Here is a 15850-nt window from a genome sequence, read left to right on the forward strand (position 1 = left end):
ATCATTTAATTAACTTCATATTATATATTAAAACATGTCATTTAATGGCTAATCAGTCATTCAATTAACTTCATATTATATATTAAAACATGTCATTTAATGGCTAATCAGTCGACAGCGTGGCGCAGTGGGAGAGTGGCCGTGCGCGACCCGAGGGTCCCTGGTTCAATCCCCACCTAGTACCAACCTCGTCATGTCCGTTGTGTCCTGAGCAAGACACTTCACCCTTGCTCCTGATGGCTGCTGGTTAGCGCCTTGCATGGCAGCTCCCTCCATCAGTGTGTGAATGTGTGTGTGAATGGGTAAATGTGGAAGTAGTGTCAAAGCGCTTTGAGTACCTTGAAGGTAGAAAAGCGTTATACAAGTACAACCCATTTATCATTTATTATCATTCAATTAACTTCATATTATATATTAAAACATGCCAAGATGCAGCAATCATCAATTAGTAATATTGATTTTCAAATGTGTTTGACACTTTTTTGATAAACATTGAAACCATGTTATGTGTAACTATTGTTTCAATCATTTGTTAATATTTTTTTGGTGCAAATTAACAAATTTAACACACGCACACACACACATACACACACACACGCACACACGCACACGCACGCACACACACACACATATATATATATATATATATATATATATATATATATATATATATATATGTGTATATATATATATTGTGGAGGGGGGCGTGGTCGGCGGGCCTCCTGTAGGAATGGGGTGTCTATGGCCCGGCTTCGAAGCCCAGGGGCAGGTGAGTAGATTGCCCCAGCTGGGGCTGATTATCACCTTTATCAGCAGCGGCCGGGGCCATGATGGTAGCAGCAGCTGGGAGAAGACACATGCACAAAAGACATGAGTCTTGAGAGTGAGCGAGCCAGACGGAAATGTCACAAGAGCAAAGACTGCTGAAAAGCGTGCTATCCTTGAGTGTGTGTCCTTGCAATAAAGACCTGTTCAAACCAGACTACTGGGCTCCCAGAAGATCTGTCGGCATCAGGAGAACCCACCACAGAGAGAGACTTTCACATCTGGCGCCCAACATATCTGAGTGCTGACGATGACAGCGTCCGACCCCATGGCAGCGTTGGGGCAAATATTTGCGGAGGTGGCGGCGGCCAGCCGGCAGCAGGCAGAGGCACTCCAGTTTCAGCTGGCTCAACAGACCCGGATCCTGCCCAATCATGGCACCCACCTGTTCCCAATTAGCCTGCACACCTGTGGGATGTTCCAAATAAGTCTTTGATGAGCATTCCTCAACTTTATCACTCTTTTTTGCCACTTGTGCCAGCTTTTTTGAAACATGTTGCAGGCATCAAATTCCAAATGAGCTAATATTTGCAAAAAATACCAAAGTTTCTTCTCAGTGTGAACATGAAATATCTTGTCTTTGCAGTCTATTCAATTGAATATAAGTAGAAAATGATTTGTTGTATTCTCTTTTTATTTAACATTTACACAACCTGACAACTTCACTGCTTTTGTAGTTTGTCAAATAAAAAAGTAAAAGGCTTTAGTTAGAAGTCGCACCCGCCTGTAGGTGACTTTTCAAAGCGGCTTTGAAGGAAGTCAGGCATGTTTTCTCCTTTATGACTCTTGCTCAGGACTTCCACATGTTGGCGCTTCAGCAGGCAAACAATCTTTTTTGGGGTCCAATGTGATTGTTGAGACTCCCTCTGGTGAACATCCTCCTCATGCCAAGTCTCTGGGCAGGTTCATGAGTCTTTCAGTGCATTTTGTACACGGAGCCCCTTGCAGTGTTTAGGAGAGATGGCCGAGAAGAGAAGTGAGGATCCTAGCGGACTGGAGCATCCCGACGCCAAGAAGGCAAAGCAGGTGGGTGGTTCTGAGAGGGCGTGGAGACCCCAAGCAGGGACAAGTCGGAAACAGCTCGACACGTTGCCAGAATAAACTCGGGGAGGCTGAACGTTCATTTTCTACATTTATTTGATATTTAAAACACTTTGTCCTAAATCAAAGACAACACAGCAGCTCTCAAATGAAAAAGACCAAAGGATCTCACGCTAACAACGAGGCTGCACATACAATCACATTTTTTGGCTGCTCTCTCCTTTTTGTTGTCAAGAACAGCAACGCTAGCTAAAACTTAGTGGGCGAGGCGCAAAGCTTGTGTATTAGAGGTGTGAGGTATCGCTCCTGTTTATTTTTGTTGGCTAAACCACGGAACGACACGATGTTGTTGGAGAAAGACCAAAGCGTGTTCAGACTTCATCTTACTGTTTTTTTTACATTGATATTAGAAAAGATTATTATTATTAAACATTATTTGTGGGATTTTTCATATCAGAAAGTTATCGCTTTATAAAACAAAACAGTTCATGTGACAGATTAGTAAATCGAACACGTTTCCAGTGAGGGTTGGACTCCGCCAAGACTGCCCTTTGTCACCCATTCTGTTCTGAACTTTTATGGACAGAATTTCTAGGCGCAGTCAAGGCGTTGAGGGGATCTGGTTTGGTGGCTGCAGGATTAGGTCTCTGCTTTTTAAACATGATGTGGTCCTGATGGCTTCATCTGGCCAGGATCTTCAGCTCTCACTGGATCGGTTCGCAGCCGAGTGTGAAGCGACTGGGATGAGAATCAGCACCTCCAAGTCCGAGTCCATGGTTCTCTCCCGGAAAAGGGTGGAGTGCCATCTCCGGGTTGGGGAGGAGATCTTGCCCCAAGTGGAGGAGTTCAAGTACCTCGGAGTCTTGTTCACGAGTGAGGGAAAAGTGGATGGTGAGATGGACAGGCGGATCGGTGCGGCGTCTTCAGTAATGCGGACGCTGTATCGATCCGTTGTGGTGAAGAAGGAGCTGAGCCGGAAGGCAAAGCTCTCAATTTACCGGTCGATCTACGTTCCCATCCTCACCTATGGTCATGAGCTTTGGGTTATGACCGAAAGGACAAGATCACGGGTACAAGCGGCCCAAATGAGTTTCCTCCGCCGGGTGGCGGGTCTCTCCCTTAGAGATAGGGTGAGAAGCTCTGTCATCAAAGTAAAGCCACTGCTCCTCCACATGGAGAGAAGCCAGATGAGGTGGTTCGGGCATCTGGTCAGGATGCCACCCGAACGCCTCCCTAGGGAGGTGTTTAGGGCACGTCCGACCGGTAGGAGGCCACGGGGAAGACCCAGGACACGTTGGGAAGACTATGTCTCCCGGCTGGCCTGGGAACGCCTCGGGATCCCCCGGGAAGAGCTGGACCAAGTGGCTGGGGAGAGGGAAGTCTGGGCTTCCCTGCTTAGGCTGCTGCCTCCGCGACCCGACCTCGGATAAGCGGAAGAAGATGGATGGATGGATGGACCTTTTTCTGCTCAAACTCTACGGATGTGTCCAGTTCCATAATCCAGTTTGGGGTTAGCGTTTAGGGACGTGTCTTGTGCTTGTTCCTTCAACTCAATGCTAAGCTAACCCTTCTTCATGTAACTCTCTTGTGGTTTTTGTTCTTGCCCAGAAACTGACTAAGATTATTTTCTGCATGTGCATAGTATGCTAGTTAGCTTCTTTTTTATACATTGTATACTTATGTTCTGTGTCATAAATGTATTATCACTACAAGCATTTTCAGTCCCTTTGTCATCCATGGTTGATAGTTCTTCTTTTGCTTCTTCGTAAGTCGTTTCCATGGACAATGTTTGTCATAAAGCATCATAAAAGTATGAAAACAAAGTCATGGACATCATTTTCAGAGTACACGTTGTCTCAATGTCCTCTCAGATCATTCTGAAGCATTCATACGTAGTCTTCGAAGGGGCTTTCTGTCGTCCATCTTCCTCTTCCTGTAGTTCTGGTCGTAGATTGTAAAAACGGGTAGACGATCACTGGCTTTGTCATGTTAGCATACCAACTCATGCTATACATGGTATCCAGGAAGTGGTCTTTTGCTTATTGGAGAGGTCCGTGTGAAGTCAAGACGTAAGAAAAGGACTTTCTGATTGATTTGGGTGAAGGTTGCCTAAATCCAGTCCTCACACATCTCAATACTTGACTTAGATGTTCTGTATGAACATCTGATCACGACACGTTTGTGTTTCTCATGACAAATGTCAATGGTTATACCTTCAAAAATGTTAACAATAACAAATTATATTCACCATTTTGTAGTTCCAGTTCTTCATCACGTCCACAGCCAGTCCTTCTCCATTCTTGCTGCTTTCTGTTGATATCCTTCCGGAATAAAACCTATACTTTCTTTTTTTTATCATCGATCCATAGATAGCGATCACTTTGAAAGGTTTGTTGAATTCTTCGAAAAAAATCCCTTCTGTTGTTGTAGTTTGCAGACAAAACTTCTGCTGCTGAAATGAATTATTGACAGTTTCTTGTTGGATTTAAAGTTGCTTTTAATATTTATTACTGATGTGGGAGAAATATTTTGTATGTCGATGGATATCATTGTCCAGTTCCGGACTTTTATGACCTATGTTGTAGAAGCTTTCCAATTCCGTATTGGACTGAGGTCTGTCGGTGAGCATCGTGGTTGTGTGTCCAATGACCTCGGACAGTCCGGTTCCTGTTGCCCACCGATAAGTCTCCAACTTATCAAGTTATTTTCTAGTCCATGTGTTAAATGTTCCTGTTCAAATCCTTTATTCTGTCCACCACCAAATCCTTGGCTTTCTCCGGTGAGGAATATTTTGCAGTTTGATAATCAAATGCCTGGAATTTTCCTTGTTTCCTTAAAGTTTTTGCACTGTTGGGCACAGTAACAACACGTCTGGAATTGAGATTGGTTTCAAACCCGTCATCTTTAATGTATTGGTTTCTGTTAGGTAACGGCAGAATGTATACACCTTGCCCGGGTCTAGGTAACGGCAGAATGTATACACCTTCCCCGGGTCTAGGTAACGGCAGAATGTATACACCTTCCCCGGGTCTATCTGCACCTCCGGGAAAAACAGCACTCCTTTGAGGACAAAAATGTACAGATTTGGGACAAGGAGGACAGATGGTAGGAAAGAGGAGTGAGTGAGGTTGAACAGAGGAGGTGATCTTCGACACCACCTGTCTCCCACATACAACACTGTCCTTTCAACCATTCCTACAAGACTCTGCAATTTAGCCTCCAACAAATAACATGAGTTAGAAACATTCTGCTCACAGATGCTCCTTTGTTCACGACTGAATGGACTGCTGACATGGAGGATTCAGACTATTTTGCACTGGTAGTAAGTAGTCCATCCACAGTGATGGTTCTGCCACACAATACCTCAATGCTAACCAGGGGAAATTACACTTTCCAATTACACTGTCCTTGGCTTTGACAATTAGGATTGTTTGATTGCATATCAACAGTTGTTTTTCTCACTACGAGAGGGCGAAACCATTTTTGCCCAGGCACACCGTCCTGGTGTTACAATATCAATATTTGGGGTTTTGGCACCAGACGCTAGACTAGATGTGACCAATCTAAGTCTAAGACTAGACGTTACCAATCTAAGTCTAAGACTAGATGTTGCCAATCTAAGTCTAAGACTAGATGAGACCGATCTAAGTCTAAGACTAAATCTGAGCGATCTAAATCTAAGACTAGATTTGATGAAGTCTACTCGATGAGAGACCAAACGTCTTCCAAGACAAACCAAGCAGTCCAGTTGAGATGGATTGAATGCCCTGAGAGGACAAGGACCAGATGAATGAAAACCGTCATAGACCTGTTCCCCGGGTTTGTGTATTGTTGCTGGCTTTGTTGTGATGATTATGACAATTTGGTGTGGATTTTATTTCCTCCAGTAAACTCTACTGCTTACTTACTCTACTAAGTATTTCAATCACTATTCTGTTTTTACAGGAGCTGGAGCAGATCAAGGCGCAATTAGACGAGAGCCAGCAACAACTGCTCCTCCAGAAGAGGGAGAAGAAGCAATGTGAGTGACATGAAATTTGCACACAAAAAAAAATACAGTTTATGAGTTTGAACATCAAATATGTTGTCTTTGTAGCATATTCAACTGAATATGGCTTGAAAAGGATTTGCAAATCATTGTATTCCGTTTATATTTACATCCAACACAATTTCCCAACTCATATGGAAACGGGGTTTGTAACATGTTTATGTGTGCTTATGGCTATTACGTTTTTTTTTTTGGCCTCAGTCTGGTCTGGACCCCTTCCTGGCAGCCCAGTTTGAGACGCCGCCGCCACAGCGCTTACCTTTTTCCCACCTTTCTAAGGGGCGCTGGAAGTTGGCTGACCCGTCAACTTTCCTGTTCTGTCTCCCTGTAATGTTTGATCCTGTTCTGTCTCCCTGTAATGTTTGATCCTGTTCTGTCTCCCTGTAATATTTGATCCTGTTCTGTCTCCCTGTAATGTTTGATCCTGTTCTGTCTCCCTGTAATGTTTGATCCGGTTCTGTCTCCCTGTAATGTTTGATCCTGTTCTGTCTCCCTGTAATGTTTGATCCTGTTCTGTCTCCCTGTAATGTTTGATCCTGTTCTGTCTCCCTGTAATATTTGATCCTGTTCTGTCTCCCTGTAATGTTTGATCCTGTTCTGTCTCCCTGTAATGTTTGATCCTGTTCTGTCTCCCTGTAATATTTGATCCTGTTCTGTCTCCCTGTAATGTTTGATCCTGTTCTGTCTCCCTGTAATGTTTGATCCTGTTCTGTCTCCCTGTAATATTTGATCCTGTTCTGTCTCCCTGTAATGTTTGATCCTGTTCTGTCTCCCTGTAATGTTTGATCCTGTTCTGTCTCCCTGTAATGTTTGATCCTGTTCTGTCTCCCTGTAATGTTTGTCTGCTCTTGAATGAGATTGTGCTGAAAATGTGAATGTCCCCTCAGTGACTAATAAAGAATACGATTGATACGATACATGACATGCACTATGTGTCCGTGCCCTCAATCTGTCCCATTCTCAAATATTTTGGCTCTAAATACGCCCTCACAACCCATGGAAACACCTTCATCTGATCCTGTTCAGTTTTTGAAGAGTTGGACTAACACACCTGAGTTTGCAATTGAAAACCAGATCTCTTGAGTGGCGGCCGCAGAAGACCCTTGGTATCTGCACCTGTCAGAAGATAGCAAAAACAAATACACGTGTGTAGTCACTTTTACAGTGTGTTAGTTATTATTGACACAACTCTTAGGCAAAATGATTAAAAAGCAGTGTAACATTTAGGCTGGCCAGTGTGGCTTTATGAAAGTATGTTGGTTAACCTCCCTGACACCTTAAAGGCCACTTTGCTTCGCTGGTTTTACCTGTGTTTGTGGATTTGGAGCAACAACTCCCAAATATTTGACTCCAAACCAGAGATTTCTTAAAAACACTTTGGCCTCCTTCCAGACGAGCTGTTTGACACTTTTCCTTAGTTACGTCAGGGGATACCCAAAGAGCTTTGCTTTGACACTTTTCCTTAGTTACGTCAGGGGATACCCAAAGAGCTTTGCGCTAGTCCGCCATTTTTGTTCAGTTGCGGTCCACAGCTGACTCAGGTTGCGAGCCAATGGCAGAATGCAGCAGCGTCGTGTTTACTGTGTGTTTTTGCCCATTTCTTTAACCTGATGACTCCACAGCGTCTCATGTTCCTTTCAGTGGAGGACGAGCTGCGACACAAGGAGGATGCACTGCAGCATGCCAGGGCGGAGCTGCAGAGGGTGGGCTCCTTATACAGCGAGGCTGAGAAGGGTCTGCGATTCAACATTGCCATGCTGAAAAGTAAGAATGAGAAAGAACAAAAAAAGTTCCAGGAAGAACTGCAGTGTCAGAAGGACGAATGCAAGAGAGGTGAGCGCCACAAGGATTTATGACTTTTTCCAATGATTAGGATCTTTTCCACCAAAGGTTCGGGAACTTTAGGTTCCTGGAACTACAGGTTCTTGGAACTACAAGTTCAGGAACTTTAGGTTCCTGGAACTACTGGTTCCTGTAGAAGTGTGTGGTTTGTGTTTCCACCACATTTCACAGTTCAGGTAGTCATGCTGATACAAATCATGCTGATGACGTATGGAGGAGTGCTTTACTATATTTATAAACACTATAGTAGGTCACACTTCTTTTACTAAAAAGTAAGTACTTGAAATACAAAGCAATAATATATAAAACAATATGATTTAGAAATAAAGTGTACCAAATTGTTCATAAAAAGTGAGACTTTTGTCCGCAATGTCCAACAGTCAGAAAGTTGTACTATCAATAAATGATGAATTCATGAGGGTCAGGGGATTACTTTGAGTTCATTTCATCTGTAAATAACAATATATAAATAGTAAATGTCCGTGTTTATCTGTAAATAACAATATATAAATAATAATTGGCAGTGTTTATTTGTAAATACAACATTATATATATATATATATATATATATATATATATATATATATATATATGTCAGTGTTTATCTGTAAATAACAATATATAAATAATACATGTCAGTGTTTATCTGTAAATAACAATATATAAATAATAAATGTCAGTGTTTATCTGTAAATAACAATATATAAATAATGCATGTCAGTGTTTGTCTGTAAATAACATATATAAATAATACATGTCAATGTCTATCTGTAAATAACAATATATAGATAATAAATGTCAGTGTTTCTGTAAATAACAATATATAAACAATACATGTCCGTGTGTATCTCACGCAGACAACACAAATACATCAACTTTAGTGTTAGCTTGCTAGCATTGGCATATTGAAATGAAGTTTAAAAAATAAAAATAAACAACAATGAATTGACGGCTGAGTACAAACACTGCAAGCTAGTTCCACTGATCAGCGTTCTTTAGCACGCAAGTCGAAAGATCCTTTCCTTCTTCTTTCTCTCCGTTGTCCAGTTTGTTGTCATAGAAACACAGAAGAAATAAGAAATAAACAAGTCATCTGGAATAATGGCGGCTGTGTGTTTGAAAAATAACTTTTAGGAACGCCCACCAACTCTGTTCAACCAATCAGAGTTCAACAGCACAGCCCGCCCTCGACAAGGTTCCCGGAACAAACTCCAAAGACTTTCCTAAGAACTAAATCTACTCCAAAGACTTCCCGAAGAACTAAATCTACTCCAAAGACTTCCCTAAGAACTAAATCTACTCCAAAGACTTCCCTAAGAACTAAATCTACTCCAAAGACTTCCCTAAGAACTAAATCTACTCCAAAGACTTCCCTAAGAACTAAATCTACTCCAAAGACTTCCCTAAGAACTAAATCTACTCCAAAGACTTCCCGAAGAACTAAATCTACTCCAAAGACTTCCCTAAGAACTAAATCTACTCCAAAGACTTCCCTAAGAACTAAATCTACTCCAAAGACTTCCCTAAGAACTAAATCTAAAAAATGTTTTACCTTGAAAATCATTTTTTACCTTGAAAATCATGTTTTAACTTAAAACACTTTTTTTTAATTTTTTAATTTTTTTTTACTTTTTGAATGTTTTTTGAATGTTTTTTTTAATTTTTGTTAATTTTTTAAATTTTTTTTAATTTTTTAAAAAATTTCTACATTTTTTTAAAAAAATTCATTTTTTTTACATTTTTTTACATTTTTTAATTTTTAATTTTAATTTGTAATTTTTTTTTAAATTTTTAAATTTTTATTTTTTTTAATTTTTTTTAAAATATTTTTAACTTTTTTTTTTAACTTTTTTTAACTTTTTTTAAACTTTTTTTTAACTTTAAAAAAAAAAAATTACCCTAACTCTAACCCTAACCCTAACCCTAAAAAAAAATGTTAATTGTTTAAAAAAATCAAAAAATTTAAAAATTGTTTAAAAATTTTTTAAAAAAAATTAAAAATAATTAAAAAGAATTTAAATTTTTTTTAAAAAAGTTAATTTTTAAAACATTTTTAAAAAGTTAAAAAAATTTGAAAATCATTTTTTACCATGAAAATCATTTTTACCCTTGAAAAAAAAATGTTGCCTTGAAAAAAAATGTTTACCTTGAAAATGATTTTTTACCTTGAAAAAAATGTTTTACCTTGAAAAAAAAAATGTATCTTGAATTTTTTTTTTTACCTTGAAAATCATTTGTTTACCTTGAAAATCATTTTTAACCTTGAAAAAAAAATTTACCTTGAAAATCATGTTTTAACTTAAAACCCTTTTTTTTATTTTTAAATTTTGTTTTACTTTTTGAATTATTTTTTTGATTTTTGTAAATTTTTTTAAAAATTTCTACATTTGTTTTTATTTTTTCAATTTTTTTTTTATTTTTTAATTTTTTTCAATTTTTTTTTTAATATTTTTAATTTTTTTTTAAATATTTTTGATTTTTTTTAAATATTTTTAACTTTTTTTAAAAGATTTTGCCCTAGCCCTAGCCCTAGCCCTAGCCCTAACCCTAACCCTAACCCTAAAAAAAAATGTTAATTGTTAAAATTGTTTAAAAAAATCAAAAATTTTAAAAATTGTTTAAAATTGTTTTAAAAAAATTAAAAAAAATTAAAAATAAAAATTTTAAATTTAAAAAAGTTAAAAAAGTTAAAAAAGTCAAAAAAGTTAAAAAAGTTAAAAAAGTTAAAAAAGTTAAAAAAGTTAAAAAAGTTAAAAAAGTTAAAAAAGTTAAAAATTAAAATTAAAAAACTTAAAAACATTTTTAAAAAGTTAAAAAAATTTGAAAATCATTTTTTACCTTGAAAATCATTTTTACCCTTGAAAAAAAAATTTTACCTTGAAATTTTTTTTTTACCTTGAAAATGATTTTTTACCTTGAAAAAAATGTTTTACCTTGAAAAAAGAAATTTACCTTGACATTTTTTTTTACCTTGAAAATCATTTGTTTACCTTGAAAATCATTTTTAACCTTGAAAAACAAAATTTACCTTGAAATTTTTTTTTTACCTTGAAAATCATTTTTTACCTTGAAAATCATGTTTTAACTTAAAACACTTTTTATTTTATTTTTAAATTTTATTTTACTTTAATTTTTTTTTTTTTTTTTTTTTATTTTTTTTTAAATTTTAAAAAGTTAAAAAAGTTAAAAAAAAAATTTTAAAAATTAAAAAAAATTTAAAATTTTTTAAAAAGTTAAAAAAATTGGGAAATCATTTTTTACCTTGAAAATCATTTTTCCCCTTGAAAAAAAAATTTTACCTTGAAAAATTTTTTTTACCTTGAAAATGATTTTTTACCTTGAAAAAAATGTTTTACCTTGAAAATCTACTCCAAAGACTAAATCTACCCGGGTGGTTTTTGGTGGAAACACAGAGGGAATTTTATTCCTGTTACAGAGAACGACTTTAGTTTTAGTCAACAATAAAAGAAGAAGAAATAGTTTGAGCTAATATAAATGTATGCGATGTCAACTCCTGATGGTCTCTCAGTTGAGAAGGATCTGCGACAGAAGCAGCAAGAAGTGGATCAGACCAAGGCCAAGCTGGAGCACAGCAAGGCGGAGCTGGAGGTGAAGAACCAGATGTGGAGGGCCTTTGATGACTTCTCAAAGGCCAACCAGCTCAACAGAGAACGCTTCCAGGAAGAAGTGATCCGCCACAGGAATGATTTAATGGAAGGTGAGTGAAAGAACTCCATCATTTCTGCACTTCCAGGAAGAAGTGATCCGCCACAGGAATGATTTAATGGAAGGTGAGTGAAAGAACTCCATCATTTCTGCACTGGCAGCTCGCAATTCTTCACTTCCCAGTTGGAATTTCAACTGGAACGCCCTTCTCAAGATGGCTGCCCTGGATAGTCATGTCCATTATTTGTCTGCATGTACATCTTTATACTGCATTTATTTATAGATATGTAATCATTTATGTCCATTATTTGTCTGCATGGACATCTTTATACTGCATTTATGTCATGTGTTGCTATGCTATCGCTAGCAATAGCATCTGTGTTTCCTTTTCTTCATTCGTATGTGAAAGTTGCAGAAAGAGTCCCTACAAGTTGTTTATATTCACAAAGAGTCCCTACAAGTTGTTTATATTCACAAAGAGTCCCTACAAGTTGTTTATATTCACAAAGAGTCCCTACAAGTTGTTTATATTCACAAAGAGTCCCGAGAAGTTGTTTATATTCAGAAAAGGCAAAAGCAAAAATAGTTTTTGTGGGTGTGGCCATCTTGATTTCCGAGCTCGTAACTGAAATGCTCACAACACGGCTGAGACGTTGTTCCCCGGCTCCGACTTCCGAGGTAAATAGAACACAGCATGAGATCAGGTCTCTGATCTTTTTTCTTCTGAGAGCTACTTTTACTCAACAAAAATGATTTTTGCCAGTAAAGCCTTACCTATTAGCATTAACCCAACATGACCTATTAGCATTACCCTGACATGACCTATTAGCGTTACCCCGACATGACCTTTTAGGGTTACCCCGACATGATCTATTAGCGTTACCTTGACATGACCTATTAGCATTACCCCAACATGACCTATTAGCGTTACCCCGATATGACCTATTAGCGTTACCCCGACATGACCTATTAGCATTACCCCGACATGACCTATTAGCGTTACCCTGAAATGACCTATTAGCGTTACCCTGACATGACCTATTAGCGATACCCTGAAATGACCTATTAGCATTACTCTGACATGACCTATTAGCGTTACCCCGACATGACCTATTAGCGTTACCCTGAAATGACCTATTAGCGTTACCCCAGATAAGGTGGTTCAGGCATCTGGTTAGAATGCCCCTGGGCAGGTGGAGACCACGGGGGAAGACCCAGGACACGATGGAGAGCCTATGTCTTCCAGCTGGCTTGACAAGGCCTCAAGATTCTCCAAGAAGATCTGGACTATGTAGCTGGGAAGAGGAAAGTCTGGGCTTTTCTGTGACCCGACTTGAGTGAAGCGGAAAAAGATGGATGGACTTCAAGTTGAAACCACCAGAAGAACCACAATGTCAAGTTGAAACCACCAGAAGAACAAGTGCCTGGTCTCCTTTACTATTACTCACTAATGTGAGAACTTTTAGAAAAGATGGAGAAGTTAGAAATGTTAGCCAATAAGAAGAATGTGCATCATCCCACAGAGCTTGACTGGACCTACTTTCATCAAATAAACATTTTGTTGCTTGAATATCCAGCACCCAATGAGCAAGTGTCATCAATAACAAAACCACATCTTCCAAATGATTTTGAGGAGGAAACTCCTTACCGTGTCTCACCTTCCTTTCAGCTGAGAACGAGCTGCGACACAAGCAGCAAGAGCTGGGCCAGACCAAGGCGCAGCTGAAGCACACCAAGGCGGAGCTGGAGCAGACCAAGGCCCAAGTTGAGGTTGAAGCCGCTGATGTTAAGAAGGAGCTGTGGAAGGCTGTTGACGGCCTTCTCAAAGCCAACGAGGCCAATAAGGAGAAGTTCAAGATAGAAATGCTCCGTCAGGAGGACGACTACATGCAAGGTGGGTGATTTAGTTTTGTTTTCTGAGAGCTACTTTTACCAAATAAAAACGTCCACAAGCAATTCACCCTCCAATACGACCCACCAGCAACTAAAACAAGAAAAACCAGGAAATGGGACAAGATACTTTGGTACAACCCCCCCCCCCCCCCCCATTCAGCAAAAACATCAGCACGGACATTGGACACAAATTATGATAGCAAAAGATCATTAGTCATTTTTGCCAGGGCAGTCTCCGGAGAGGGTTTTGCCCTGAAACTGGACTAAAAGTGTTCATTTAGCTGCTGTGCAACAATTTGTTTTCAAGGATGTTCGAGATAAAGGGAAGGTGGGACACCGGCCGGTAGTTTACCATGAGGTCAGGATTGAGGTTAGGTCTTTTGAGCAGAGGATGAATGCTAGTGGAACAGTGCCAGAGGAAAGTGATAAGTTATAATATTTAGCACTGATGGACCTAATAATACAAAAAGCTCCTTGAGAAGTTTCCCAGGAAGTGGGTCAAGTAAACATGTTGTTTGTTTTATCCCACTTACACGCCTTAATAGTTACTAATGTTATTTCATCAGAGAGAGAGACTATTTTGGAGGGCGGTATCTGTCGTATATACAGTCGTATCTGTGTTAATAGAACCCAGTTGTAGCTGGGATGTGTTGTCTTTAATCTCCTTTCTAATGAGTTAAATTTTCTTATTAAGGAAATTCATAAAGTCATCTGCCGAGCGGGTGGAGCTACTGGGAGGAGTCCCTTGTTGGGTTAGCGATGCTACTGTATTGAACAAATATTTAGGATCGTTTTCATTGAGGCGGATAAGATTTGAGTAGTAATTAGCTTTAGCTAAGGTAAAGCATGTGTTTATAAGTTATTAAACTATCACTCCATGCTTGATGGAAAACCTCAAGTTTAGTCGCACACCATTTGTGTTCCAGCTTTCTACATGATAGTTGAAGAGCTCTAGTTTCTTCTGTAAACCATGGGGGGTGCGCCTTTTAGGGGCCCTTTTTAGCTTTAGCGGTGCTATACTATCAATGGCGTCGCGCAGGGCGTCGTTAAAGTTGTAAGTGAGGTTATCGATAGAGCTCACATAATTTGGGAATGGTGCCATTACCGAAGGCAGTAGGCCAGCAAGAGTTATAGTTGTGACAGAATTAATGTTGTGGTTAGAAGCTTGTTGACAATGAGTCAGAACCTCAAATTTTATAAGGTAATGATCGGACATTACTTTAGTGTACAGGAGTACTGTAACTTTGGAGGTGGTGACACCTCTGATAAGGACGAGGTCTATTGTATTGCTGTTGCGATGTGCGGGTTCATTTATTATTTGTGTAAGACCACAGCTATCAATTATAGTCTGGAGCGCCACGCACGGAGGGTCTGACAAGATATTCATAAGGATATTAAAGTCCCCCATCATACAGTAATTATATTATCTGCATGTGTCACTAGATCAGCAACAAACTCTGAAAATTCAGTGATAAAGTCTGAATAGAGCCCAGGCGGGCAATAGATAACAGCCAAATGGAGAGAAAGCGGTGTGACAGACCTCATAGTAAGCACCTCAGATGATTTATATTTATTACTTAGTTTAGGGGTAAGGTTTTTATTGGATTTTAGTGCGACCTCTCCACCCCTTTTAAGGGGACGGGCAATATGTGCACTCATATATTTAGGAGGAGATGCCTTGTTAAGCGGAAACAATTCATCTGGCTTGAGCCAAGTTTCACTGAGATCAATTTGTTGTCTCTAGTGACCTCATTAACTAATAACGTTTTGGGTGATCTGATGTTTAAAAAGCCCATATTATAGGCAGTGGGCTGTTTGTTAATGGTATCCGTAGTACTGATAATGTTACGTTTATTTTGTGTAGTGCGCCCGAAATAATTAGGATCACATCTAGGAGTTGATATGATAGGAATGTTCAGATGATTAGCTTGGTGCTGCGGTAGAGTGAACGTGGCATCATTTGCCATCAATAGCAAAACCGCGTCTTAAAAAAGTCCTTGTCATGTTCCTTTCAGTTGAGAACAAGCTGCGGGACAAGGATCAGGAGCTGGAGCAGACCAAGGCACAGCTGGAGAAAGTCAGCTCTGAAGCTGAGGAGTTCATGAAGGCCACGGAACTCAACATGAGAGAGACCAAGGACTCAATGGAGATGTCCCAACATGACATTGAACTTTACACGCACCAGACCGTGCAAGATGAATGATATCCTCTGGTACAGCCCTTTGAGACACTTGTGATTTAGGGCTATATAAGTAAACATTGATTGATTGATTGACTCTAGTTCAGCTCTCCAACCTTTCTTCTTTTGAGAGCTACTTTACAAAATAAAAATGTCCGCTTCTTATTTTGTAGCATTAATTTGCCTAGCATTAAAGATGTTTGTACATACCACTCACATTTTCATTTCAAGCCCCACTTAAGTACCTTGTACAGTTTTGCTTGATTTTGGCGGCGCCAGTGGACCAAAGTGGTAGTGTTTTGCCAGAAGAAGAGCACAGTTTCCATGAGGACTAGCGAACATAGCGTCATACTGAC

General features: G+C 39.1%; 1 protein-coding gene across 1 annotated transcript; it reads left to right on the forward strand.

The window, feature by feature from the left end:
• The first annotated feature begins 1626 nt into the window (after positions 1-1626).
• Positions 1627-15676, forward strand: LOC133614145 (uncharacterized). Its single transcript, XM_061971955.2, has 6 exons — positions 1627-1851; positions 5812-5887; positions 7556-7747; positions 11286-11474; positions 13092-13316; positions 15331-15676. Exons 1-6 carry the CDS (start codon positions 1786-1788, stop codon positions 15516-15518), a joined length of 936 nt encoding a protein of 311 aa, XP_061827939.1. The 5' UTR covers positions 1627-1785; the 3' UTR covers positions 15519-15676.
• Positions 15677-15850: the final 174 nt, after the last annotated feature.

The sequence above is a fragment of the Nerophis lumbriciformis genome, linkage group LG17 (genome assembly GCF_033978685.3).
Source record: "Nerophis lumbriciformis linkage group LG17, RoL_Nlum_v2.1, whole genome shotgun sequence".
Taxonomy (NCBI): domain Eukaryota; kingdom Metazoa; phylum Chordata; class Actinopteri; order Syngnathiformes; family Syngnathidae; genus Nerophis; species Nerophis lumbriciformis.